At 36.3% G+C, this 26,004-nt stretch overlaps 3 protein-coding genes across 9 annotated transcripts in view; 1 reads left to right on the top strand and 2 right to left on the bottom strand.

The window, feature by feature from the left end:
- Positions 1-4,430: 4,430 nt before the first annotated feature.
- On the bottom strand, positions 4,431-10,713 carry areg (amphiregulin). Of its 2 annotated transcripts, XM_026240407.1 has the most exons (6): positions 10,646-10,713; positions 7,736-7,897; positions 7,337-7,559; positions 6,292-6,450; positions 4,806-4,900; positions 4,431-4,637 (listed from the first exon to the last, which is right to left on the bottom strand). In XM_026240407.1, the coding sequence occupies exons 1-5, from the start codon at positions 10,683-10,685 to the stop codon at positions 4,813-4,815; spliced, it is 672 nt and encodes a 223-aa protein (XP_026096192.1). In that variant the 5' UTR covers positions 10,686-10,713; the 3' UTR covers positions 4,431-4,637; positions 4,806-4,812. The 2 variants fall into 2 exon arrangements, with proteins under 2 accessions (XP_026096192.1, XP_026096191.1); XM_026240406.1 differs by lacking the exon at positions 4,431-4,637 and having other exon boundaries at positions 4,647-4,900.
- Positions 10,714-12,628: 1,915 nt separating this feature from the next.
- ostf1 (osteoclast stimulating factor 1) lies at positions 12,629-17,482 on the top strand. Its single transcript, XM_026240530.1, has 10 exons — positions 12,629-12,852; positions 14,618-14,664; positions 14,750-14,800; positions 14,916-14,979; positions 15,621-15,674; positions 15,756-15,863; positions 16,024-16,073; positions 16,279-16,357; positions 16,671-16,769; positions 16,865-17,482. Exons 1-10 carry the CDS (start codon positions 12,819-12,821, stop codon positions 16,921-16,923), a joined length of 645 nt encoding a protein of 214 aa, XP_026096315.1. The 5' UTR covers positions 12,629-12,818; the 3' UTR covers positions 16,924-17,482.
- A 1,530-nt stretch (positions 17,483-19,012) lies between these two features.
- The window catches only part of pxna (paxillin a), a 33,178-nt gene continuing 26,186 nt past the window's right edge, over positions 19,013-26,004 (bottom strand). For all 6 annotated transcript variants that reach the window (XM_026240534.1, XM_026240537.1, XM_026240531.1 and 3 more), the window contains 5 exons: positions 24,380-24,538; positions 22,805-22,978; positions 21,771-21,852; positions 21,528-21,676; positions 19,013-20,434 (listed from right to left, as the gene is read on the bottom strand). In XM_026240534.1, coding sequence (XP_026096319.1) covers positions 20,168-20,434; positions 21,528-21,676; positions 21,771-21,852; positions 22,805-22,978; positions 24,380-24,538 — 831 coding nt within the window. In that variant the 3' untranslated portion in view covers positions 19,013-20,167. The remainder of the gene's footprint in view (positions 20,435-21,527; positions 21,677-21,770; positions 21,853-22,804; positions 22,979-24,379; positions 24,539-26,004) is intronic.

Below are 26,004 nucleotides of genomic sequence, written 5' to 3' on the forward strand. Positions count from 1 at the left end.
GCACCAGGTGTCTTCAATATTGAACCTTTTAACAATATTCTAATTTTCTGAGACAGTGAATTTGGGATTTTCCTTAGTTGTCAGTTATAATCATCAAAATTAAAAGAAATAAACATTTGAAATATATCAGTCTGTGTGTAATGAATGAATATATTATACAAGTTTCACCATTTGAATGGAATTAGTGAAATGAATCAACTTTTTGATGATATTCTGATTATATGACAGCACCTGTAAATTTTTTCATCACTTGTGCTTGAAAAGTGGATAAAACCTTTTTTTTCTTTTTTTTTTTTTGACTGATTGCTGCTGGGAAGATCTGAGGGAAACTAAGAAAAGAAAAACCTTATTTGTAGATTTATTTAATGTGTTATTTGGATACATCCTAATACATCCATTACATGTGTATTTATTTATTTCTAATTCATTTATTTGTAAGATCTATTTTGTTGAATGCTCTTGTTGGTAACTTTAAGTTGATTTCAATATTATATTATATTATATTATATTATATTATATTATATTATATTATATTATATTATATTATATTATATTATATTATATTATATTATATAGTTTGGTGAACACAAAATGATATTACTGCTCTGGTCAGGCGTGACTCGTCTATATGGGCAAGTGGGGCAGAGCCCCACCAAAATATTCATCCAAAACATAGACCTCTATACTGAATCATTAATAAATTGTAAATATGTTCAGCATTCTGCAACAAATACTTTTCAGATTTTCTAAACTCTTTTGAGTCGTAAAGTAAGCAGTATATATTAAAATCCAGCACATGGCTTTACGTGCATCTTGAACATTTCTTTTTTGTAACTGAGAATGAGAAAGTTTGCTTTTTTAAATTAAATTACAGAAAATAAAGACCTTTTCCATGATATTCAATTTTCTCAGATGCACCTGTATACATGATACTAAGCAAGCGGGGCAGAAGGTGCCTGAGCCCTCCAGAGCTCAACAGCGCCCCACAATTTTGCAACGTTCATTTGTGGTGAAAAGGAGAACTGCAGCGCGCTCTAATTGAGAGCCATTGGGGCAGATTTCAGACTGCCCCGCTTATTTTCACGTTACTTACGTTTACCTCGCTACACCAAGACGATATCACTCTGCTTAAGCTATGTGTCTGCATCAGGTCAGAAACTACAGGTACATCTCAATAAATTAGAATCTCGTTGAAAAGTTTCAGTAGCCTAATTGAAATTGAATTGTGAAACTCATGTATGAAATTTAAGTCTTTGGTTCTTTTAATTGTGATGATTTTGACTCACATTTAATAAAAACCCATCAATTCACAATCTCAACAAATTAGAATATTTCATAAGACCAATAATAATTTTGTGAATTGTTGGCCTTCTGGAAAGTATGTTCATTTACATGTACTCAATACTTGGTAAAGGCTCCTGTTGCTTTAATTACTGCCTCAATTCAGCGTGTCATGGTGATCAGTTTGTGGCACTGCTGAGGTGGTCTGGAAGCCCAGGTCTCTTTGACAGTGGCCTTCAGCTCATCTGCATTGTTCAGTCTCTTGTTTTTCATCTTCCTCTTGACAATAGCCCTTAGATTCTCTCTGGGGTTCAGGTCTGGTGAGTTTGCTGGCCAGTCAAGCACACCAACACCATGGTCATTTAACCAATTTTGGTGGCAGTGTGGGCAGGGGCCAAATCCTGCTTGAAAATGAAATCAGCATCTTCTAAAAGCTGGTCAGCAGAAGGAAGCATGAAGTGCTCCAAATTTCTTAGTAAATAGGTGCTGTGACTGTGGTTTTCAAAAAACACGATGGGCCAACACCAGCAGATGACATTGCACCCCAAATCTTCACAGACCATGGAAACTTAACACTGGACTTCTAGTAACTTGGGCTATGAGCTTCTCCATCCTTCCTCCAGACTCTGGGACCTTGGTTTCCAAATGAAATACAAAACTTAGTCTCATCTGAAAAGAGGACTTTGGACCACTGAGCAACAGTCCAGTTCTTCTTGTCTTAGCACAGGTAAGACACCTCTGATGTTGTCTGTGGTTCAGCAAATTCCTCGAAACGTCTTTGTGTGGTGGCTCTTGATGTCTTGACCCCAGCCTCAGTTCATTGTGAAGTTCACTCAAATTCTTGAATCGATTTTGCTTGACAATCCTCATACTCATAAATCCTTATGGCGGCAGCCATATCACCCTGGAGCCCAAGACCGGTTTCCCACTGAAGCTAAGCAGGGCTGAGCCTGGTCAGTACCTGGATGGGAGACCTCCTGAGAAAACTAGGTTGCTGCTGGAAGAGGTGCTAGTGAGGCCAGCAGGGGGTGCTCACCCTGTGGTCTGTGTGGGTCCTAGCGCCCCAGTGTAGTGATGGGGACACTATACTGTCAACAAGCACCGTCCTTCGGATGAGACGTTAAACCGAGGTCCTGACTCTCTGTGGTCATTAAAAATCCCAGGATGTCTTTCGAAAAGAGTAGAGGTGTGACCTCGGCATCCTGGCTAAATTCGCCCATTGGCCTCCGACCATCATGGCCTCCTAACAATCCCCATATCTGCTGATTGGCTTCATCATTCTGTCTCCTCTCCACCAGTAAGCTGGTGTGTGGTGTGTGGTGGGCGTTCTGGTGCAATATGGCTGCCGTCGCATCATCCAGGTGGATGCTGCACACTGGTGGTGGATGAGGAGATACCCCCTGACTACGTAAGCGCTTTGAGTGTCTAGAAAAGCGCTATATAAATGTAAGGAATTATTATTATTATACGGATGTGGTTCTCTCGGTTGGTTGTGCATCTTTTTCTTCCAGACTTTTTTTACTTTCTCTCAACTTTCTGTTAGCATGCTTGGATACAGCACTCTGTGAACAGCAGCTTCTTCAGCAATGAATGTTTGTGGCTCCTTATGAACGGTGTCAGTAATTGTCTTCTGGACAGCTGTCAGATCAGCAGTCTTCCACATGATCGTGTGGCCTAATGAACCAAACTGAGAGACCATTCTGAAGGCTCAGGAAACCTTTGCAGGTGTTTTGAGTTGATTAGCTGATTGACATGTCACTATATTCTAATTTGTTGAGATAGAGAATTGGTGGCCTAGAGTAGTGGATCAAATTAATAAGGCAGATTACACGTTACATCCTTTTTATTCTGAGAATAGACATATGATCTTCTTTCCTCACCCGAATTGCTTCACAACTTGTAACATTCTAAATCAACATTTGGAGGTGATATTATAAGGCAAATATTATACAGCATTTTATGCATGTAAAATTACTTTGAGCCTGTCAATCAACATTAGCGTGTCTCAAGGACATCTCTGCCAAAATGTTGCCCCCAGTGTGTTCAGAGATTAGAATATAAAGCTTATAAATTTATTTCATATATTAGTGGTATGTCCCAGAATCTGCCCAACCTTAATTCACGGTCAGGACTCAGGAGCCGCCGCTGGCCCTGGTGCTCTGAGACAGACATTCTGAGATAAATCAATATAAGTGTCTGCTTATCTTCATATACCTAAATTGCATTTCCAGATCAAGCATGTCTGTTCACTCTATGACCAGAAGAGGTCGCAATTAACTAGTTCCTACAGTAGTCTTGCCAAAGAAATTAAAAGTCATTTCATAACTAAACCAGTCACTGACAATTTGGGATGTTTGTACTTGATATATATGTTATACTTTTTAACGTTTTTTATTTATGCATTTTTTATTATTATTATTATGCTACAGTATAAATATGTGTTAATATGCTAGAACTTTAATGGTGATACGGTAGTCATTAACAAACATTATATTGATCAGATCAGCAGTGGATGTATTTCCCAACCTGAATATTTAAGGCAAAAATATAGGAATCCAAATTTAATGACGTTTGTATTTAAAATACATTTACCAACTAGTAATCTGTTAAGTACTATTATATATATCGGTTACTGTTATTTCAGTCACAGCATAAAGTATTGAAAGCGGTTTAACTTTGCATAATTAGTTACACCATTCATTGTTGCACAGTCATTTATTGCAGCTAATTCTCCTTCTTTGGATGACTGTTTGAGTAAATATACCATCCACAATGAAGTCCAAACCTGGAGGCTTTTCCCCTCCTGACCTATTTACCAAATGTTTGTTGATCAAACACTCACTTCCAGATTGATCTGTTTTTATATAATCTTCTATTATGTTATGAAACATAAGCCCTCATAAGGAATATAGATGATTGGGAGAGGGAAACTTTGGGGGAGGCCCCACAGACTCCACCTGATCATGCTTAAAATGAACAAGTCGAACGTCTGCTTTCATGTTAATAATACTCATAGCTGTAATATTAGTGTTTTCACCTCACTGACATACTGTCTGAAGACTTAACTTATATTACACTTAATAATGTTTTATTTAAGAATGCTCCGAATGAGTGAAAGGAAGTCACAGATCTTATGAGAGTGTCCTTTATTTCATATGTGCACATGAACATCTCATATCAAATGAACATTAGTTTTTTTATTATCAAAATAAACAGAAATACTAAGTAAATTATATAATTTGTTAATAAATAGGTACAAACAATAAATATATTGTTACAGTGGGTTTTATTATGTTATTCTATGTGCAATATATCTGTAGTGCACTCCACAGCAGTGACATCACCGTGAATTCTACCTGAAAAAAACATAAAATGTCAATAGGACTAATAAATTGCGTAAAATTGGGGGTTTGTAGACTGTTTTTAATGCTGAAGAAGGGACTGGAGGTTTACATGGCAAACTCAACCCTAAAAGTCTCTTTAACATTTACTGTAGCAACCCATAAATAAAGTCCTGGCCTCACTTCCTCTTCACACCATGATGTTCTTCTTCTCTAGTTTCTCTCTCTCACTGGTGGAGCTCAGGAACGCCGCCTGAAAGCGATGATGTGTTCTATAGCTGCAATATAGGAAAAATACAATGAAAAAATATCAGTTAACAGTTCGGCAAAATACTCTAATACACTCTTAGCTCTTAACGTTTCTAATTTATTTCCATTTGCTTGATAATTGAATGAATTAATATGTTAGCAGCTACAATAAATAAATAAATATATAGGTACTCTAACTGTTCAAGTGTGGAACGATTCGTTTATCTGTCAGGTGAAAAAAATGATCGAATTTCCGAATATCTTATTCGGAAAATAATGAAAGAGGCATATGTGGAAATGTTCGCGGAATTTATTTAAATCGCCTGAAAGCAATGATGATTGATATATATGATGATATGCATAACAGTTGAACTTAATTAACTATAATAAATGAAATTATTTGAATAAAAGTATTTGTTTTGTGGAACTATGTTCAAAGATCAGAGTAAGTCTGATCCGATCTTCTCAACAAAAAATGCGTATACGGTTAAGTTACAATACAACCTGTATAAAGAGAACTCGCTTATAGTTAACTATTGAAATTACTGTATAAGGCTTTATTTCAGAACGAATGCATAAAATATGATTCCAACCGATTGTAATCCACCGATCACTCATACACCATATCAACGCTATATTAATCCGATACTGGCGTAAAGTAACCCTTAACCGGAACTACTTTTTCGACCCTTGGACTTGTTTTATTCCAAAGACAACTGGCGCCATCTAACTTCTCGTGTATAGTGTAGTGAAAACAACCTCAGAGGACTTCATTTTTAATACTGCTGGAATATTGCCATGTTGGGGCCTTGAACATAACGTAAATGTCCGGGTTACTGTACTCTGTACATATAAAAACCTTTTGATCTAAAGGCTTCTGCATAAATGCTTGAAATTAAGAGACAAATATAATAAACTAGTGCCTACATAGGATATTCTGTTCACAGAACTAAATGTTTTTTGTTTATTTTTATTTTGGGTGATAAAAAAGCAAGTATTCAGAATACACATGAACTTCTACAATAGCATCCCAGTCTTGTGAGGTTGGTTTATGAATGTCCAGATTGAGCAGGAAAAAAAAGTAAATTTATACATTGTCCATCACACATTTTAAAGTTGCACATTCATCTAACGTAAGGTACATGTTACAAAAGAAAACATTCAAAAGCAACATTCCCAGAATGGTTACTAACGATCCAATGGAAACTTAATTAGAATGTTAACAAAATGTTCCTAGAACATGTTTTGTTAGCTGGTAGAGTAACCTCATAATATTAATGATGATAAAGAATGAGTAGGTGCATCCAAACTGCTGTCACAATATGTGCCAAGTATAACCCAGGCGTGTGTTTTGTGTGTGTGAACGATGAATGAGAGTGTGTGGGTGTATATTTAGCAGGCATGCACTGTATGTACTTACTGCACGCAGACCATGAGCAGAATGGCTAGGCAGCTGATGACTGACAGGACGACAGCCATAATGACAAGCGCAGTGTGGGTCCTATCAGTGCTGCTCTCGTCCCGAGACGTCCCGAGCAGCTGGATCCCACAGCGCTCCCCATCATAACCTCTCCTACACCTGAAACAATCCAACTTTCATTACTTGAACACAACATTAATGCAACACTGAATTTAATGATGTGAATTCACTTAGTAAATATTAATGAAGTGCATCTTTATGGGATGTTTATATGTAGTGTGCATGCAGAAATATGTGGCCCTGGTTCACAAAACCAGTCTTAAGTCTCTGGGGTATATTTGTCGCAACAGCCAAAAATACTTTGTATGGGTCAAAATTATAAATGTTTCTTTTATGCCAAAAATCATTAGGATATTAAGTAAAGATCATGTTCCATGAAGATACCTTGTAAATTTCTTACCATAAATATATCAAAAGTTAATTTTTGATTAGTGATATGCATTGCTAAGGACTTCATTTGGACAACTTTAAAGGCGATTTTCTGAAAATGTAGATTTTTTTTTTTTTGCACCCTTAGATTCCAAGGCCCGTATTCACAAAACAGTTCTCCTAAAAAGCAGTAAAAGTTTTAAGCTAAGAGTTTTTTGTTAAAACCTATTTACAAAGCTGCTGAGACAAACCTTTACTAAGGAATAGACAGAAGTCATAAGCTCAGAGTAAGGGGCGGAGTTGACCTCATTGCTATGGATGATGTCAGCATGCTTACTAACTACACACACAGTGATTGGCTGACAGTCTCTGTCAGAGATTTATTCATAGAAATATTGTAGAGTGCAATATTATGTTGCCATATTAAAATAAAGGTTTTAAAATAAAAATGTTAATTTCCACATTCAAATAAAGATTTTATAATGCAGGTGTCACTAATTAAACAAGTATGCTATATATTCAGCTAATTGTCAGCCCCTTATATGTAGATATAGATAAAAAGTGGCATTTAGTTAGTTAAGTATTTCTTATCCGGTGGGTGAAAAGTGTGACTCACACACAGACAGGCTCTCTCAGGCCGTGCAGGTACGTGCAGTGGCCGTGGATGCAGTAGTCCAGATGAGAGGTCAGGCAGGGGTCAGCGGTCGTGCTGTGGCTCCTGTGACTGAACGTGTGAATCGGCTGAACTGGAGTGATATTTTTATTCTTTTTTCTTCCTTTGTTCTTTTTGCGTCCAGAGCGTTTGTGATCCTGCTCGTCTCCTTTACTGACTTGGGTTACTGAAAGATATGAGATAGATGAGAAACTTTAATGTGTGTGTGACTATTTCTATACTTATAATTTTCTTTACATTTAATTAATTGTTCTTTAAATGGCTCTTTAAAATGAATTTGAACTCGGGACACACGTAACCCAATGGCGTTATATCTAGGCACACTTGCCAACAAGGCTGTACCTTTAAACAAAGTTGGATCACTGAACATTCCCGATGGATCCTGGTCATCATCAGCTTCCAAATCTTCCCCCACGGCGCTCTGAAGCCCCTCCCCCGATGATGACATCACGGTCACATGATCCAGTGCAGATGTGTGAGCGGCAGCTGTCCGTATGGTGAAAACTTTACACAGAAACACACACTGTTATATCACAGCAGAAATGCAGTAACTGCTTGTGAGGAATGCTGATTTGTATGGTTTCGGCCCAGTTTGCAAATAATAACAGGATTGAACACTTCATTATATCACAATGACACATTAACCTCAATTAGCAGATATAAAGAGCAGTTAATCTTCTAATGTTGCTGTTGATGTTGAGTCATCCTGTAAACACCCCATGTGTATTGTACTGAGCAGATTAACTGTGTATGTGTGTGAGAGAGGGAAAATAAGAGTGAAAGACATAAGCAAGTGGAAAAGCTGAGGTTATGTGAGGTAAAGCTGCACCTGCCGCAAGTACAAAATTAGAGTCCTTTATGTCTCATTTTCTTGTTAGAACACAAAGTTCAGAATCCAATATGATCAATATAATGTTCCATTTATGCAAAGTAAAATACACAATATAATAACAGGAATGATGTGAAGATAAATACTGCTAGAACCCATACAACCAGGTAGGCTAAGTAAATGAACAATGTATATTCCTTGTCTTGGACCAAGATATCCCCGTTTACCTGGCAGCAGAAGTTATGACAGCTGTAGGACATCTCTTTGAACTACAGATCGTACTTCCGCATTTTTGTATCACCGCTTAAGGAGAATCTGATTGAGCCCAGTGCATTATGGGTGTTGATGTTTTTGTACTTTTTTTTCGCCACAGCCCTTTTTCTGTTTTCTATAATCGTGTAGCACGGAGAAAAAAAAATCTTGTTTTGCTGCATATTAGGGTGAATTACCCTTGACCCTAATTTAACATGTTGGGATAAAATTTTCTAGATGAAGAATGAATCATTTGATTAATAGGACAATGATTCATAACCATATAATTACCTGCAATAGAGTGATGATTGAGAAAATAAATATTTGACAAATTTTCATTGAAACATAATTTTCGTCATCAGAATCATTGTTCTGTTAGGGTCAATGGTAATTCACCACTGGCAAGATCGGGTTTTAATAAAAGTTGGCAATTTTGCAGCAAAACAATATTTTTTTTCTCTGTGCTACACGACTATAGAAAACAGAAAAAGGGCAGTGGCCAAAAAAAAAAAGTACAAAAACATCAACACCCATAATGCACTGAGTGCGATCAGATTCTATTTAAAACAACATAAAACAATGTTTGCATCTAAGGAGGTCTAAATGTTCACAACTCACGTGATTCATTTCCACAGTGAAACATGCTATTCAACAAGAAAATATGTAGGCCGGGACTTGATTTTATCTATCAGGAATTGATCGGGATCAAAAAAAAAAGATTGGTGTTATATTGTAGAATGGAGCCAGCCCTGAATGTGAACGTGAAGGACTACTCCCATCCTGAAACACAGCCAGCATCTGTTGGCTGAAACTGAAGTAACCAGGGTAACGTTGTTACATAGGTGGAGTAAGTTTTGATCACCGCATTTTGATGAAACATTACAAAGTCAAACTGGAATAACACAAAATGACCAAGAAAAAACATCCGCTTGATTTTCTTTTGGCTAGTTATCGAAGATGCCATAATCTGAAAATTGCAGGGACAAATTCCACCTGCCCTGGGTGTGGGGCAAATCCATCCAGTCTATTAAACACTCATTGTAATTTTGCATGCCATTTTATTCTGCATACATTCCTTATAACATTAACCATTACTTCAAAGTCTTACAAATTAAGAGTCTCAGAATACTTCAATTTAGAACATCACTATATTAAACAACAATCTCTGGTGTCAAATATTTTGCTTGAAAACCGTGCGTGTGCTATTTTTATTTCTAATATATATGTGGCAATTCAGATATTTTAAAGTAGTGTATGTGCCAGGTATAAACTGGCGACGTCTGGAGTCAAACTAGTCTGCAAGGAGAATGTTTGAGTACATGCATTTGATCTGAACACTCCTACCGACTGGAATCCAGCATTTAATTATCAAAGAAATTCACACACACACACACACACACACCTATTATTGTGTGCGGGGATGACCTTTCTAACGTAAAGCTAAATATATATTTAACAAGCCGGTGTGACGCCCTTATCCACCGTCCTTTGCCATGAACAATAAGTGCTTTGTGACGTCGAACATGACAACAGACAGACGAGATTTAAACTGTGTGGCGTTCTGGCATACACCTATATAGGAAAAGCCGGAGCTCACAGCTATTCAGAGGCATGCTACTACAGGTCGAGTCAATTTCCCAAAGCCCTGCCTGTCTGGAGGCACAAACACAATACCATGCACACTTCACTCTGCGGCAGCGTTCAAGCTGGTTTACTATCTTGTCTTTCTTATTCATCAGTCAATTGCCTTTTGTCAGTTGTCAAAGTGAAATTAAAATACAATAGACAATAATAAGCAAATACAGAAAATTGACACTCGGCATGAAAGAAAATATGTTGCAAGTTTCGCTCACTTTTTGACTTTTCATGATTTTTATTTTTATTTTTAATTTGTTACTTTATCACAACAAGTTTTTATTTTTATAATTTTACAGAATTTGAAAAAATAAATATTAATATTTTACAGCAAAGCATAACTAGAAAAGCATATATTCACACACATAAAAATCCAATAATATTTTAAGATTGTATTAATTTCCATGATTTCGTCAGGATTTAAAATTAAGATTTTAAAATCCGCTAAGATTTCCAGGTTTTCCACTACCGTGGCACACCTGAAGCTGACAGAGGCCAAAAATGAAGTAAGACAGGATGGAGAAAAGCAAACTCACCGACACAGAGCAGCAGAGAGGAGAGGCGCTGTAGGTTCATGGCAGCTGACAGCTGACTTCTGTGTAGAGTTTCTGTTTGTCATGAACTCATCGTCCAGGAGGAGCTTTTATAGGGAGGTTTCCCTTTACACACACACACACACACAGATAATATGTGTGTTTGTAGGCACCTTTTGTAAGGTAAATGTTTGACGAGAGTCCACCTGTAGAATTCATCCACAGGTCATTCATACACTAGTCATTATGTGAGATTCATTTTCCATTTCACGTCACTGGACTGTGATGCTGAACAGCTTGACTGTTTTGTCATTGTTCCTGAATGGGATTTGAGAATACTTTTAAATAAACAGGAATACTGTTCTTGTTCATTTGTACTTTAATAGTCAATTATAATGACTTCACATGTACTGATGTAGATGTTTCAGATTCGGGGACACAGAGTCACTGGAATCGAATTTGACCTTAAGTCTTTGGAATATTTGAAATGGAATATGAGATGGATCACGTCTGGAATAAAAAGAATGCAAAGAATGGGATTCTTGGAGAAAAATGCAATAGATAAAGAGAGAAGCCAAAACAGCCCCAGCACACACACACTTGTTCGGTGTGAACACAGCCTCATGGCTCATTAAGTATATCACTGTCCCTGTAATTTGAGGCCAAAAAACTATGGTACGGGACGGAAGAAAGGTAGCTGGAAGAACGACCGCTTTTCTTAGATGAAGCCATTAATGAACGTGTTTGTGCAATTTAATTTCTGTTTGAGTCACCTGCCGTGCAAAATGTCCCTCACATCTGCATGGTAATGAGTTTCTGAAGTGCCCAAAAGGAAGAGAAGTATAGCTAATGACCCTGAACCGCTAACAGAGAACAAACTAAACACCACATTAGATGCTATCCAGAATTTAAATAAGACCACCATTGGATTCTTAAAGCAGAAGTTAACTAAAAGCAATGCATTTACATTTGCATTGCAATTTTGAAAAGAGAGGTAACACCTGATGTGTTCGTTAAATGCACAAAGAGGTCAATTTCACAAAAGTATAAGAGAGAGTTTGCATTCTGATCATATGGAAGATAACTTCAAATTCCATGAAGTCGTATCTGATTATAGGTACTTAGTGATAACATCAAACATCCTTTTTTAGCTCAAAACTGACATAATGTGCAGGTCTATATGGATGTAGTGCTACGATTTTTAAAACAGAAATGACTAAAAGCAGAGCTATTCTGAGGCAGATCCTTAAAACTTGCCTGCAATGTAAACCAACTTGTTGGTGCAGCCCAATGTTATGGGTGTCCTCTAATATGACACACAAATCTAGAGGATTAGAGCGTAGGGGCGTTTCACTGGTGTAAAACTACTGAAAAAAGTAACATACATACTCATGGTTTCATTGGTGAGCTAAAAGGGTTAAAATAGAGCAGAAAAATTCCCTGCAGATTTATTTGTTTTTAATATTTTGTTATTTGACCATACTGTTAAAAAAGCCATTTATCTATTTTATTTACCAATGTTTTTTATTTATTTTGTATGGTCTACACTACTGTTTATAAAGTGTTTAGTAAATTTTCTAAATTTAAGACTTACATCAAACCTCATTCGATCATTTCAACAATCATTTCTATAGAAATCATATAAAGCCTCCAAAATAGACGTTATTGATAGTGACACCGAAACTTTCCATATTGCAACTGAAACAGAAAATTTTTCATTTGCAGTTTTGTCATTGATTACATAGTTACACTAAAATTGGAATATTTATCACTCCCCCTATGGTTTATAAACTATATTTAATTTGTAGCAAATGTATTACGTTTGAAATAAATCATTTATATGCATTTCCCCCCCTGAATCTGCTTCTGTTTTGTTTTCTTAATACTACTAAAGTTAAACTGTAAAACTATGGCATTTACGTAGTAACTAGTAGTAACTAACTTGTTAAGTCAAATTTCCGTAAAGATCAGTACGGAATTTTAGAGAGCTGCGCATGCGCAGTTCAACTTTTCCGCATTGGGCTCCTTCACGCTTCCTCATTGACAGCGCCTAAAGGAAGAAAGCAGCGATACACTGTGTCATTTACACTCGCGACAGTTTTTATACCGTTTCTACCTATTATTGACGTCTTAAACAACTCGGAAGTCTTCTTTAAAAGTCTTGGAAAGTTCAGAAATGTCAAAGCCTCCCCCCAAACCAGCTAAACCAGGTAAGCGGTGCGCGTGGTGGAAAAGCCTACCTCGCAAGCCTACACAAGTTTCATTATTTATTCATTTGTTTTTGCGTTGTTTGTTTGTCTGATAGCCTTACAAACACGATCGTTTCCGATTCCAAACAATGAAATGTATATAAGAGCATGCAATTTCTGGTTACACTGAACTTTCTCCTGCGGGTGGAGTTTGGCGTTTCTCCAGCGCAACGCAACGCAACTTTCTTTGCGCTTTTACGCGTTTAAAACGCCTGTCACCTAATAACATGCGCGAAACCACCACAATTTAGCACAAACGTTCACAGAGCAAGACCGAAATAGTAAAAAACCTTGCCATAAATGGCAGAATTGGATTTGGAAAGAGAAAATCGCTCAAGCCAGCCATTGGCTGTGGTTCAGAACCTAGTGAGCAGTCTACCTCAACGAAGAGGCACTACGTACGCATTTTCCCTATAATCGGTGCATTATCTGGCGAGCCAGAAATTTGTATATGATGACCAGAAATGTTGTATAGATCAATGGTTTTTAGTCACAGCCATTGTCTCATAGAAGCCAGTTACTTCCCCATATGAAAGAGCAGCTTCATTCTGCATAGTGTGCAAAATCAATGACATTTGGACTGATTTATGATGAGGCTGTGCAAGGTCAAATATATGTGTTATAGTTAGAGATATTATTGTTTTACAAATGATACAATGCTTGTTATTTTCATCTTTAAACATTGAATTACCGATATGCATCATTTTTGACACAATAATACCCAAATCTTTAGTCCTTTCGACCAACAGTTGGGTTAAATGTGTATAGAATTGAAAATAATGTGCGTTGCGACTATATTATTATTTTAATTAATAATGCCATTCACAATGCTAAATCATGTGATTGATCTGAATGGTCGCACATTTATTTTTGATACTAAGGAACCGATTAAGTAGAAAACTCTTTTATCGGTCCTGTCTCAAGTCAAGTTGTAGTATGACCTCTTAGTACAGTTTTCCCAGGATGTGGGTCTGTGACGTCCAGCATGCAAATTTTATTCTACTAGTTGTGTGGGATGGGATGTTTGGAATATTTAACACTGTTTTGTTTAGTTGTGGCCAAAACCAAGTTACATTAACCTTTACACTAATAGTAACACATAATAATGTGGTGTTGATTCTTGGTGAACCTTGGAACCTCCAACTTTGGGAAACATTGTTAGTATTGCAGAAAAGATTTCCTGTTGGTTGAAATGATTTCTACACTTCTGAACGATTGATCGTATAGTTGTAATTGGTGGCAAACACAATAACCTTATCCGGTGGAGGCCAGTGTTTCTATTTCCGAGGCTGATCTGGGAGTTTGGGAGGGGCTGCTTGGATCCCGCTCAGAAGGGCTTCTCACTTGTTTGTTAGGCCAAATGGAAATACCTTTGCAGCCAGGAAATGCCCTTTGTTGTGCTTATAATGGTTTGTTTATTTATATATTTAGGCCTAAGGGCTTAAGGTTCCTCTTAATTCTGTGTCATGTGGTTTGCCCTGCATTTGAGCTACGTTTAGTTCTGTGATACTACCTTGTTGTAGATGTGGTGTTTTGCATTTTGTTGGGCTGATAGGTGAAGATAAGGTTGAACAGGTGGCATATTTACTGCACTGTTTAGCCTATAGATAGTAAGCAGAACATAACTAAAATGTTTATTAAACTGCTTCAGTGCGCAATTATTAGATGCACTGTATATTGTTATTTGAAAATATAAGTTTAACATTCATATTTATGTTTTAAACAGGCCAGGTCAAGGTGTACAGGGCTTTATTCACCTTCGACCCAAGGACGGTGAGTTTCGTTCTTCTCTTGGGTTGTTTTGTTTGTTTTAGCTTGGCTGGATTGAGCTAATCATGCATATTTTCCTCTTTTTCAGCCAGATGAACTGTACTTTGAGGAAGGAGATATCTTGTACATCTCAGATACAGTAAGTTTATGAACTCGCTTGGAAGTACTGCTAGTTCCTCCTGCGATCATGGATATATAGAGCATTACATGTTTTTAGAGTGATTTTGAACTGATTGCTGGCTTTATGTTTTTAGAGTGACAGTAACTGGTGGAAGGGAACATGCAGGGGAAGGACTGGACTTATTCCCAGCAATTACGGTAAAGAAAACAAGTTGCAAACTAGAACCTGCAAACCATCAGTCCTTTACTAGAACACCCTCAGTGATTTGAAAAGACGACTTTTGTAAAATGTGTATATAATATTTTACTTTTACAGTCTTTTATGATGTCGGTAAAGCTTTATCAGTGCTGTTTCCTAAAGATATCCCAGCTATTACTATTGCATGTATACTTGGGTTTAGGGATTGGAACCAAATCCAACCTTAAAGGGTTAGTTCACCCCAAAATTTTAATTCTTTCATTAATTACTCACCCTTATGTTGTTCCAAACCAGTGAGACCTTGGTTCATCTTTGGAGAACAATTTAAGATATTTTTGATGAAATTCGAGAGCTCACTGACCCTCCTTAGACAGCAAGGATAGTACCATGATCAAGGCACTTCTATCCTTGCTATGTTTCTGTGCCTTGATCATCGCGTTAGGAGAGCTCTCTAGATATCTTAATTGTGTTCTGGAGACGGACCAAGGTCTTACGGGTTTGGAACGACGTGAGTAATTAATGAACCCTAAAGTAATAAACCCCTTAAGTGGCAAAGTTCTCTGCATATCATTTTATGCATTATATGCTATTACTTTTCTAAGTTTTACTTAAATTTGTGATGTGATTTGCCTTAATCCAGTGGCTGAGCAAGCAGAGTCCATAGACAATCCCATGCATGAAGCAGCCAAGCGAGGTACTCAAATATACACCTATCTGGCGTTTTGTTTGTTTGATAGCATTGTTAAACAATCAAATGTTTTGTGTGTGAATGCAGGTAATCTGAGCTGGCTCAGAGAGTGTTTGGATAATAAGGTTGGCATCAATGGACTGGACAAAGCAGGGAACACCGCTCTCTACTGGGCTTGTCACGGAGGACATAAAGGTAAAACATTTCAAAATCACATTTCAAAATTTCATTTCCCAGCTGCAGCAGTTGTGCACAAACTCTTTAAGCTGGCTTTTGTCCAATAATGGCACATAAAATGTAAAAAAGTACAAAAAATAATTGCAAGAAACCTACATCATGTTTGCATTTTTTTTAGATGTGGTGGAGATTTTGCTGAGTCAGCCAAACTGTGAGCTCAATCAGCAGGTAAATCTGATGTTTTTTGGCGAGTCACTTTTCTTAATCAAATGCATTTCATTTGAATTGGTTTAAAGGCAAAGTGAGAACAGCTTACAAATGTCTATATGAAACGTGACAAAGCGATAGCAAAGTTTTTTTTAGAAACGGAAGCAATGCTCGTGTTCTTAATATTTGACTCAATGTAATAAAGGGTGTTACATTTTTTAAACAGAATAAACTGGGAGACACGGCTCTACATGCAGCTGCCTGGAAGGGTTATTCAGATATAGTTGAGATGCTGCTCAATAAAAGTGAGTGAATTTTTTTTCACCCTATAAACATCTACTTGTACGTATCTGACACTAGGGCGGGGCAGAGCTGGACAGTGCAAGCATTTGCGACTAAAAATAGATGTGTGCAAACTGTAGAGTGCATTCAGGAGCATGAGTGAAAGTTAAAAAAGCCCCCAGTGTTCTGAAATGTAAGGTGATTAAAAAGTCAAACGTTTTTTTAAATCAGTTTGTAATTGGAATGTAAAAATGTCAAGTACAAACACATGTCCTTTTTGTATCTGTATCTGCAATTTTGATATGTTTGTTTATATTGCAATATGTTTTGCTATAGATGCCAGGACAGATGTGGTCAACAATGAGAAGAAGACCGCTCTGGATATGGCCACCAACGCACAATGTGCTTCTCTGCTGAAGAGGAAACTGGGAGGTGGTGAGTCACAAGGCGTCTCCTTTCAGTTACCTCCTTCAGATGTCACTTCCTGTGAGACGGATTCACACTTAACTGTCTCTCTGTTAAATTTGCAGTGATTTTGCGCACCCACAGTAACGCCGAGGAGTATCTGGATGATGAAGACTCCGACTGAGAGAAGAGCAACACTTTTGAAGTCCATTCATTCCTAAATTCATTCCAACAACAACAACAAAAAAATTATCACAACATGTATATAGATCAGATATAGGCGGGAGAAAATTTATTTACAAGGGTGGGGAGGATATGAAAGCTAGTTGTCGTTGTCTGATTGTCTCAACTTTCTTCTTCATTCCAGTTCATTGTAAAAGTATTGCATTACTTGTCTATTCTGTACATTTTAGGATGGACACGGTGAACATTCATTCTTCTGTTTGCCGCTCCTCTTTTAACTGTATTTATTGCATAGAACTCTCTTTGATTTTAAAGTGCCTTTTTAATAAGGAGATCAACCAGAATGCCTCACAGCACTGGGTCTTTTTATTGCAAAAGTTTTATATGCGTGTATGTCTGAGAATTTTAACAGGCTGATTGTGTTTGTGTGTGTGTGTGTGTGTGTGTGTGTGTGTGTGTGTGAGAGATGTGCTTGATGATAGCTTCTGAGATGCATGTAAATCTGAATGTTACAACTATGCAAATAAATCAGTGGCCTTTGCTTGATATGCAAGACTCAAGATGGAAGTTCGAATATAATTGTATTTGTAAGTGCCCTTTATTCATTGTGTGCATCAATTTAGCCATATTTTTAAGGGGAAAAGGTTAATTGCCTTAAAGACAATGAACATTATTTCTAAGAATTTTTATTAAGATGTATTTATGTTGTATTAGTCTGTATTTTTTGTGTGTGTGTTTTACCACTTTACATAATTTTAAATCAGATGATGTGCCATTCAGAAACATGCTAGGGAAGACTATATTTGAACCTTAGCTCTCCAAATTGCATGAGGAAACTGATTAAGTTGGAGAAAAAGAATACACATTATACATCAGAGAAATATTTTATTTTTAATGTTTTTAAATTATAGTTCACCGAAAAATGAAGAGTCAGTTACTCAAAAACCTGTTGAAGTTTCTTTCTGCTGAATATAAAATATATTTTCTTTAAAGATACTATAAACATAAAATGGTAACAAGAAACTGTTTGGTTACCTACATTCTTCAAAATATCTTCTTTTGTGTTCAGCAGAAGATAGAAATTCATACAGGTTTGGGACTACTTGAGGGTAAATCAAGGATGACAGGATTTTCATTTTGGGGTGAACTTGTCTATCCCTTTATCTTTTTTTTTTTTTTTTTTTTCGTTAAAACGTCAGGACAACTAACCACAATTTTTTTGTTGTTGCTTTTTGTTAGGCTAACTTTTGGCTTTGAGAGCAACGCAGTCCATGCCAAAAAATTTTATCGTTTGTTTTTCCAGCTTAACTGTAGGTAACCTCGATCTAAATTTGTGTTATTATTCATGTTACTTTAATAATTTGTGTAAAGAAATTGATAGAATTTATCGTCAAGGTACTCACCTGAGAAACTCGCGCCATTCTTGTCAGCAACGAGCGCGTTGCTAACCAAAGACACGGTTTAAACACTTATTGACAATTTAAATAAATTTTAAGTGTTTATTTTACATATTACTAGTTCACTATTATTCGACATATTAGTAGTTCTAAGCATAATAATGAATAATGTAGTGTCCAACTCTTATGTAATACAAGTTATTTTATATTCAGTTGTTTCATAAGGTTTAGTTAGGAAATTGACCCCGCTATTGCATCTATTGGAAGAGAATTCAAAAAGTAACCGCAGTTTACTGACTTCATGTTACATTAAAGTATTTTATAGAATTTGGTTATATTACCAAATCAAAAAAAAAAAAAAAAAAAAAAAAATATATATATATATATATATATATATGTGTGTGTGTGTAACAGCCAGATGCTCTTCAGTTTGAAATTTGCTCTTTATCATACTATAAAATGTAATTCGGTGTATTTTAGTGGACTCTGGAAAATGTAAACATTTACATATATATGCATTCAGCAGATGCTTTTATCCAGGGTGACTTAGATTGTATTCAAAGTGTACACTTCATCATCATGCATTTCCTGGGAATACAATTTTATACGCAATGAACATAAAACAGATAGAAAATATAAAATTTTGTCAGCTGTTAATGAGATTTCAAAGCAAATAAATCAACAACGATGAACGTCGTTCAGATCCTGGTATTTATTCAATGTCTTGTGCAGTCCATTTTGACCCCAAGTTTTAAATACAATGTGCATGTCATCAATCAATCATTGTAGAATAAAATATGACATCACCTTGGAAAAGAAAATCTTTAAATTATGAAAAAAAAGTAAAGCGTAAAGTTGTTGCAATCACTGACAAACTGTAAGACTTTAATATATTTACCTGCATACAGTAGGACATCAGATGAATTGAAATAAGGGGGGAATGTGTATCCCAAACTCATTGCATACAAGAAATTAAGACAAAAATCATTGTAAGTAAATTGCAAAACATGCCCAGTGGCAATAGGCACATTGTGGAACGCCATATACTGAACGAAAAAGGCATCTGGGCCCAAACTGTTCTCTTAAAGAAGGCGTTTTCTAAGAATAAAACATGTATTATAACAGCAGAAGTGAGTCGTTTCCACAGTTAAACTCTCATAAAGGCATAAGGATGGAAGCTCAAACCACTCCAGCCATCCAGAATAACAGAAACAACACATGCATATAAAAATACAAACAATAGCCACCAAAAAAAAAAAAAAAAAGTTTATAAAGTGATCAGACAGAGAAATAACATGCACAATAAAATCAGGGTACCAAAAATTAGAAAAATATACAGAATCTGGCATTGAGATTTTGATGAAGCCAAGCTGTTATTGCACCTTTAAGAAAAACCTGATGTGGCCGATGGAGAAAAGAATCGAATTAAAATAACAGAGTGTTGTTATACCAGAAAGCAGCTAAGAGATGTCTGAAATGTGCAAACAGAAGTGTGCATACATGTTCAAGTTAAGCTCTGTGTGTGTGTGTGTGTGTGTGTGTGTGTGTGTGTAACAAGTACAAAAATAGATCTTGATTTGTCCGACGCAGTCGATAATATCTAAAATAGCTCCACGCAATTTAAGGACCATAATTTAGTCTCTAGATCCAGGGGGAAGCGTTTTAAAAAGGCTGTTAAAAATCGTAATGGCTTCCCTGAAGATCTACAGTGCTTTGGCACAGGAACAAGCTGGTGTAATGCTCACTATCGCCACATGATGACACTGTGACAAACTGTAAAACTCGACCCTTGGGACTTTGGATATTGGTGTGCATGTTCAAACACACTCCTCTCAACACTATCAGACTCTAGCTGAAGAGCTTGACGAAGCAGTTTTGGCAGTAGGGTTTGTCGTTCTGCTCTTTGAACGTGCCCTTGTTCAGCTGTTTAAGGCAGAAGGCGCAGACGAAATGCTCGGGGTGAAACTTCTTGCCCATGGCGGTGATGCAGCGGCCGGTAATGGGCTTCTGACAGCCGGAGCAGAGGGAGCCGCGGTGCTCGTGGTAATGAGCCTCACAGTACGGCTGCCCTTCATGCTCGAAGAAGCTGCCGTTCACAAACGTAGTGAAACACTCCTGTGGAGGACAGAATCAGTCAGTTATGCATGAATGATTCAAATAATGCTACAATAAAACAGTGAAGAGGGTACATGCAGCGATTTGGAAACATCTCATATTGAAATGTGCATGAATCCAAAACACCAAGATAGCAACATAAACACCACACATTTTCCAAAATCTGAATATTTACATTTACATTATCTAAAAAAATATTTCAGAATGTATCCAATTACAGTTATTTAATATATATATATATATATATATATATATATATATATATATATATATATATATATATATATATATATATATATATATATATATACACACACACACACACACATTATAATAATCATCATATTTACAACTCAACTATATACACTATGATATTCCAGATTTTATGACTGGTTTAGTATATTACATTGACAGACAATTTTTTTTATTGCCAGTGACCCTGCTGAATTAAACAAAGTTAAATAATAAACCAATAATCTAAAATATATTCCTGACAACAACAATTTCAATATAAGTATAAATCCTAAATATATAATTATGAATTAGAATATATAATAATATATTAATAGGCCAATTTATGATGCATGAATTAAACTGAATAAAATGTAATAGTAATAAATTAAATTAAATGTAAATTCTGACAATAATAACAAAAATATAATTAAATGTATAAATCCTAACTATACAATTGCATAAGTAAATAATTATAAAATACAAAATATTTAAGTAGAATATTAGCCTTCAGATTTATAAATATATACACCATGACTGTTCTGTACTGTATATATACACTCTGATATTTATTATAAAAAAATATTTAGGATAATATATTAATAAGCCAATATTTTGTTTCAGAAACATGCTAAATTAAATGCAGTAACGTAATAATTGTAATATATGCAATAAAATGTCATGAAATATAATGAATATAATAAAATGTAACCTGCTCAATACATTTTTAAAAACACATTTAAAAAAATGAATGCATACAAATTAAAAATATAAAAACGGGTCCAAGCTTAAATTTTGGCCTATTAATTGGCTGATACATCAGTACAGACACACACACACACACACACACACAAATACTGACCCTGCAGACAAAACACTCAGGGTGCCAAAGAGCATTAAGGGCCGAAATATAGTTCTCCAGAATGGCACGAGCACAGCCGCCACATTTGGGGGCAAACATGTCGAAGTAGTCCTTCCTACAGTACGCCTTTCCCTCCTTCTCATGGAATCCTGCAGAACGATTACAGAAAGAGTAAATAAACTGGTAAAAAAAGAAACATCAGCTAAAGAGAAGAAAAGAGGTTGAGAGGAGGAAGCTACTTACCCTCAGGCCCAAAGAATGACCCGCACTGGGCACAGAAGAAATGCTCCGGATGCCAAGTCCTGTCTAATGCGGTCACCACTCTCTGCAGCAGCAAGCAAAAGTGATTCATTACAATAAATGATGGTGAAACAAGAACAGAAAGCACAATTTCATTCAAAACATGCAAGAAAAAGAAGAATAAGACTATTATTACTTATTCCTGGCAATATTGTTCATTTCATGTGCCAACCTACATAAACAAAAGTGTAAATAATTTATTTCCTACAATGGGTTTAGCAATATAAACTACACAATTCTAAAAATGTGTGTATTATTTTGTGTTAATGTATATCTGTCATCATAAAATCAACAGTCAAATGTTAAATCAGTAATTCATGATTATGAATCTTTAGAACTGACTCATTAAAAGAATCTTCTCATAAGAATAATTTGTTACTGAACACACTGCACTGATTTGCATGCGGCCAGCAAATATAAAAACTTAGGACTTGTTGTTTATTGCCTTGTTTTTTTGTTTGTGTACTTTATGTAAAATACTGTGTTAATGTGTATTTTTGTCTCCCATCAGATGTTAACTCGTAACTGGTTCAATCATATAACTCGTGTTCATGAATCTCATAAGAATCATGTGTTAGTGAATCAGACTACACTGGTTGCTCTGTATGTTTTTGCATGCAGCCAACAAACACAACATACTATGCAGCTTTTGGGTTATGCTGTGGTAGACAATTTTGTAAATGTATCTTACTTTAAGGATGTTTAGTAATATATAATAAAGATGTATTGATTTAAAATGAGCCTTGAAAGAGATTTCAGATTATTCTGTTATGCATTTACATTATCAGCAGACTCTCTATGTGTTGAGTTCTACTGCAAAGAACCTATTCAGAGTGTCTTTAAGTGACTGTTTATGTTAAGAGGAAATCTGAAGCCAGACAGCTAAGGTAAGCAGCATCTGGACTGGGTGGTGACACATAAGACACTAACACATGTCCGTGACTGTTTCAGGCGCTGATAGGCAGCAGAATCCTTACGTCCAGAATGGGTCCGTTGCAGTAGTAACAGCGTGGAGAGAAGAGGCTGTGGTAGTCCTTTTCACAGTACGGCTGACCGTCTCTCTCAAAGAAGTTTTTGGAGCCGATTTCCTCCTGACAGTGAGTGCACACAAAATGCTCCGGATGCCACGTCCGCCCCATTGCTGTCACCACCTGAATGAATCAAAGAAAAGAGGATGAAAGTGTATGATTTCACTTGAAGAAGACCTAACTGAATATCAGTGGCTTAGAAACTTGTTTAAGCCTACAACATTTACATTTATGCATTTAGTAGATGCTTTTATCCAAAGCGACTTATAGTGCATTCAGGCTTTTTTTTTTTACCAGTATGTGTGTTTCCTGGGAATTGAACCCATGACCTTTTGCACAGATTACACAATGCTCTACAACTGAGCCACAGGAACACTATAACTTTAAGATTACTAACACTAAAACTACAAGCTAAAACTTTAAGATTACAACATCTGTAAATGCATATTCACACTACTGACTGAAATGAAGATTTTGTAATGTTTCTGAAAGTAGTATCTAAAGCTCACCAAGGTTGCATTTATTTGATCAAAATACAGTAAAGTCAGTGATATGTAACATTGTGAAATATTACTAAAAATGGTTTTCTATTTTAACATTTTAAAATGTAATTTCTCCTGTGTGGAAACGGTGATATATTTATTTATTCAGCATTCTTTGAGTACAAAGTTCAAAATCACAGCATTTATTTGAAATAGAAATCTTCTGTAACTTTATAAATGTAACTCTTGATTAATGCTTCCTTGCTAAATAAGAAATATTATTTTTTTAAACTGTCCTTACACATAACTTTTAAAATAGCAGTATATCACGTTTTACACATATGCACCAGCTTTTCAACATTGATAATAATAAGAAATGTTTCTTTACATTTATTCATTTAGCTGACGCTTTTATCCAAAGCAACTTACAATTGCTATACGTGTCAGCGGTCGCACGCCTCTGGAGCAACTAGGGGTTAAGTGTCTTGCTCACACACACATATTGGTGTCTCACAGTGGATTCGAACCTGGGTCTCTCACACCAAAGGCATGTGTCTTATCCACTGCGCCAACACCACCCCGTTCTTGAGCAGTAAATCAGCAAATTAGAATGATTTCTGAAGATCATGTGACACTGAAGACTGGAGGAATGATGCTGAAAATTCAGCTTTACATCACAGGAATAAACTACACTTTAAAACACTGAAATAGAAATAGTGATTTCAAATTGCAATAGTATTTCACAATTAAGAGCAAATACTTGCAGCCTTGATGAGCATAGGAGACTTTCAAATACATATTATAAAGAAAATAGTAGTATTTTTTTTTATGACAATAAAATACATTTACATCTATATAAAAAAAAAAAAAAAAAAGAAAAACCTTGGCTACACTGACATGTAAAATAGACACTTTGGTGGCCTTATTGGTTCGTTTTAAAACAGAGCATCCACGCTAGAGCACAATATCCTGAAAATCCAAAAGCAATATAGGCTTGGATAATGATTTGGGCAGTTAATGAGCTCTTCAAGGGATTTCTCACCTGGCCAGCGATGGGTTTCTTGCAGGCTCCACAAACACCTTTGGCGACAGTCTGGACACCCAGCCGGTTGAGGTCTGACTGCAGGCTGCCCAACATGTTATCCAGTTTATTCCCCTGCTTTGGAACGCTGGTGGGGGAACTCTTGCCCTGAGCCATAATCTACAAGAAAAAGGAAAGAATTTTCACATTTTAAAGACTGTTTCATTAAGCAAAGAAAATGCGGATGCAAATCCCAACACACAATAAGCACTTTTGCTTTCTCCTTGGTGCACATTACTAATGACTACCAATTAGCCACTCAGCAGATGCATTCTTCCAGAGCGTCTTTTGGTACACTTTTTAACCAGGTCAATCTTGATCTATGCCACAATGCTGATAATTCATGCCGAAACATTTGCAGGGATTAAAATGATACATTCCACAGAGAACACTGCACTGAAAAGTGAATATAAACGTCCCCTAATGAACGCTGTAGAGGTTCAATGATTTATTCATGCCCCAAAACTGATGATCAACTTTGCACCATTATACCCCGAAATCTAAAATAAATATTTTCTCTATATGACTATCAGCACATGAAAAGATCTTTTCCAACTTTAATAAAAATTCAGCATGTATTTCAAGAGCTACTTAACTGCACAAATTTAATTGCAAAATGTATTAGTTAATACATTACAGGATGTTAGTGGTTAGTAAAAAAACGCCACATGCACTTAAAGAAGCACACGTAGTTCTCAGCTTCGCTGAAACACTGAATCTCTTATGTGGAATCAATTAGCAATGCATGTAATGGAAATGCTTACTGCAGCATTTGTCTTATTTCACAGCCTTTAGAAGAAACAGCAATCAAGAGCCAGTCTGGTTAGATTGCAACTTTGGCAAATGTTAAATATCAGTTCATTTCACATAAAGAGTAAGGCGTTTGAATAAGTTTTTTTTAATCAAAGAAAACCAGTCTCACACTCTCTGCAGACCATCCCTAAATACATCAGGATCTAGAAGGTGTTAAAGACGTAATCAGATGACAAACTGAGTGAGGTTATAGGTCTAAAAGGCCTTGTAACCTCATCTCTGTTCTCCCAATTCAAAGAACCGTGACACAGAAGCATTCTTTAGAAAGCAAAAATAGCAACCCACACATCCTCTGTCATTTCTGCATATGAACTCACACTTAAACAAGCTACTCTCGAAGCACTTCCATACAGCCTTGCTGCAGGATATTCTTACACTTAAACTATTCCGGCAGACTTAAAAACTTTGCATTGCTTTAGAGCCAAAAACCTGCCAAAACAAAAATAACTTAATCATAGACGGTTACAAACTTAGTTTTAAAAGACAATTGTAAGTGACAGCCAACAGATCAATAGCCTTTTCTCTGGTCACTAGCACTTCATTTGCAACACAATTTGTTCACAGGAATTTACAGGAAAAGCAAAGGGAAAACACAAGGACAGATTGTCTTCATGGGACATGTCGGCACCAGCAAACTATTTAACAAATGCTGAGACAATCCTAGTGCAAACGCTGTTTGGAGGCAGCATGCGCTTTATAGGCAACATGCTAGAAACCATGAAAGAATGGATAGAAACAATGCAGAGGGTTCCCACACTATCTGACCAATGTAT

The sequence above is a fragment of the Carassius auratus genome, linkage group LG30F, assembly GCF_003368295.1.
Source record: "Carassius auratus strain Wakin linkage group LG30F, ASM336829v1, whole genome shotgun sequence".
NCBI classification, from domain to species: domain Eukaryota; kingdom Metazoa; phylum Chordata; class Actinopteri; order Cypriniformes; family Cyprinidae; genus Carassius; species Carassius auratus.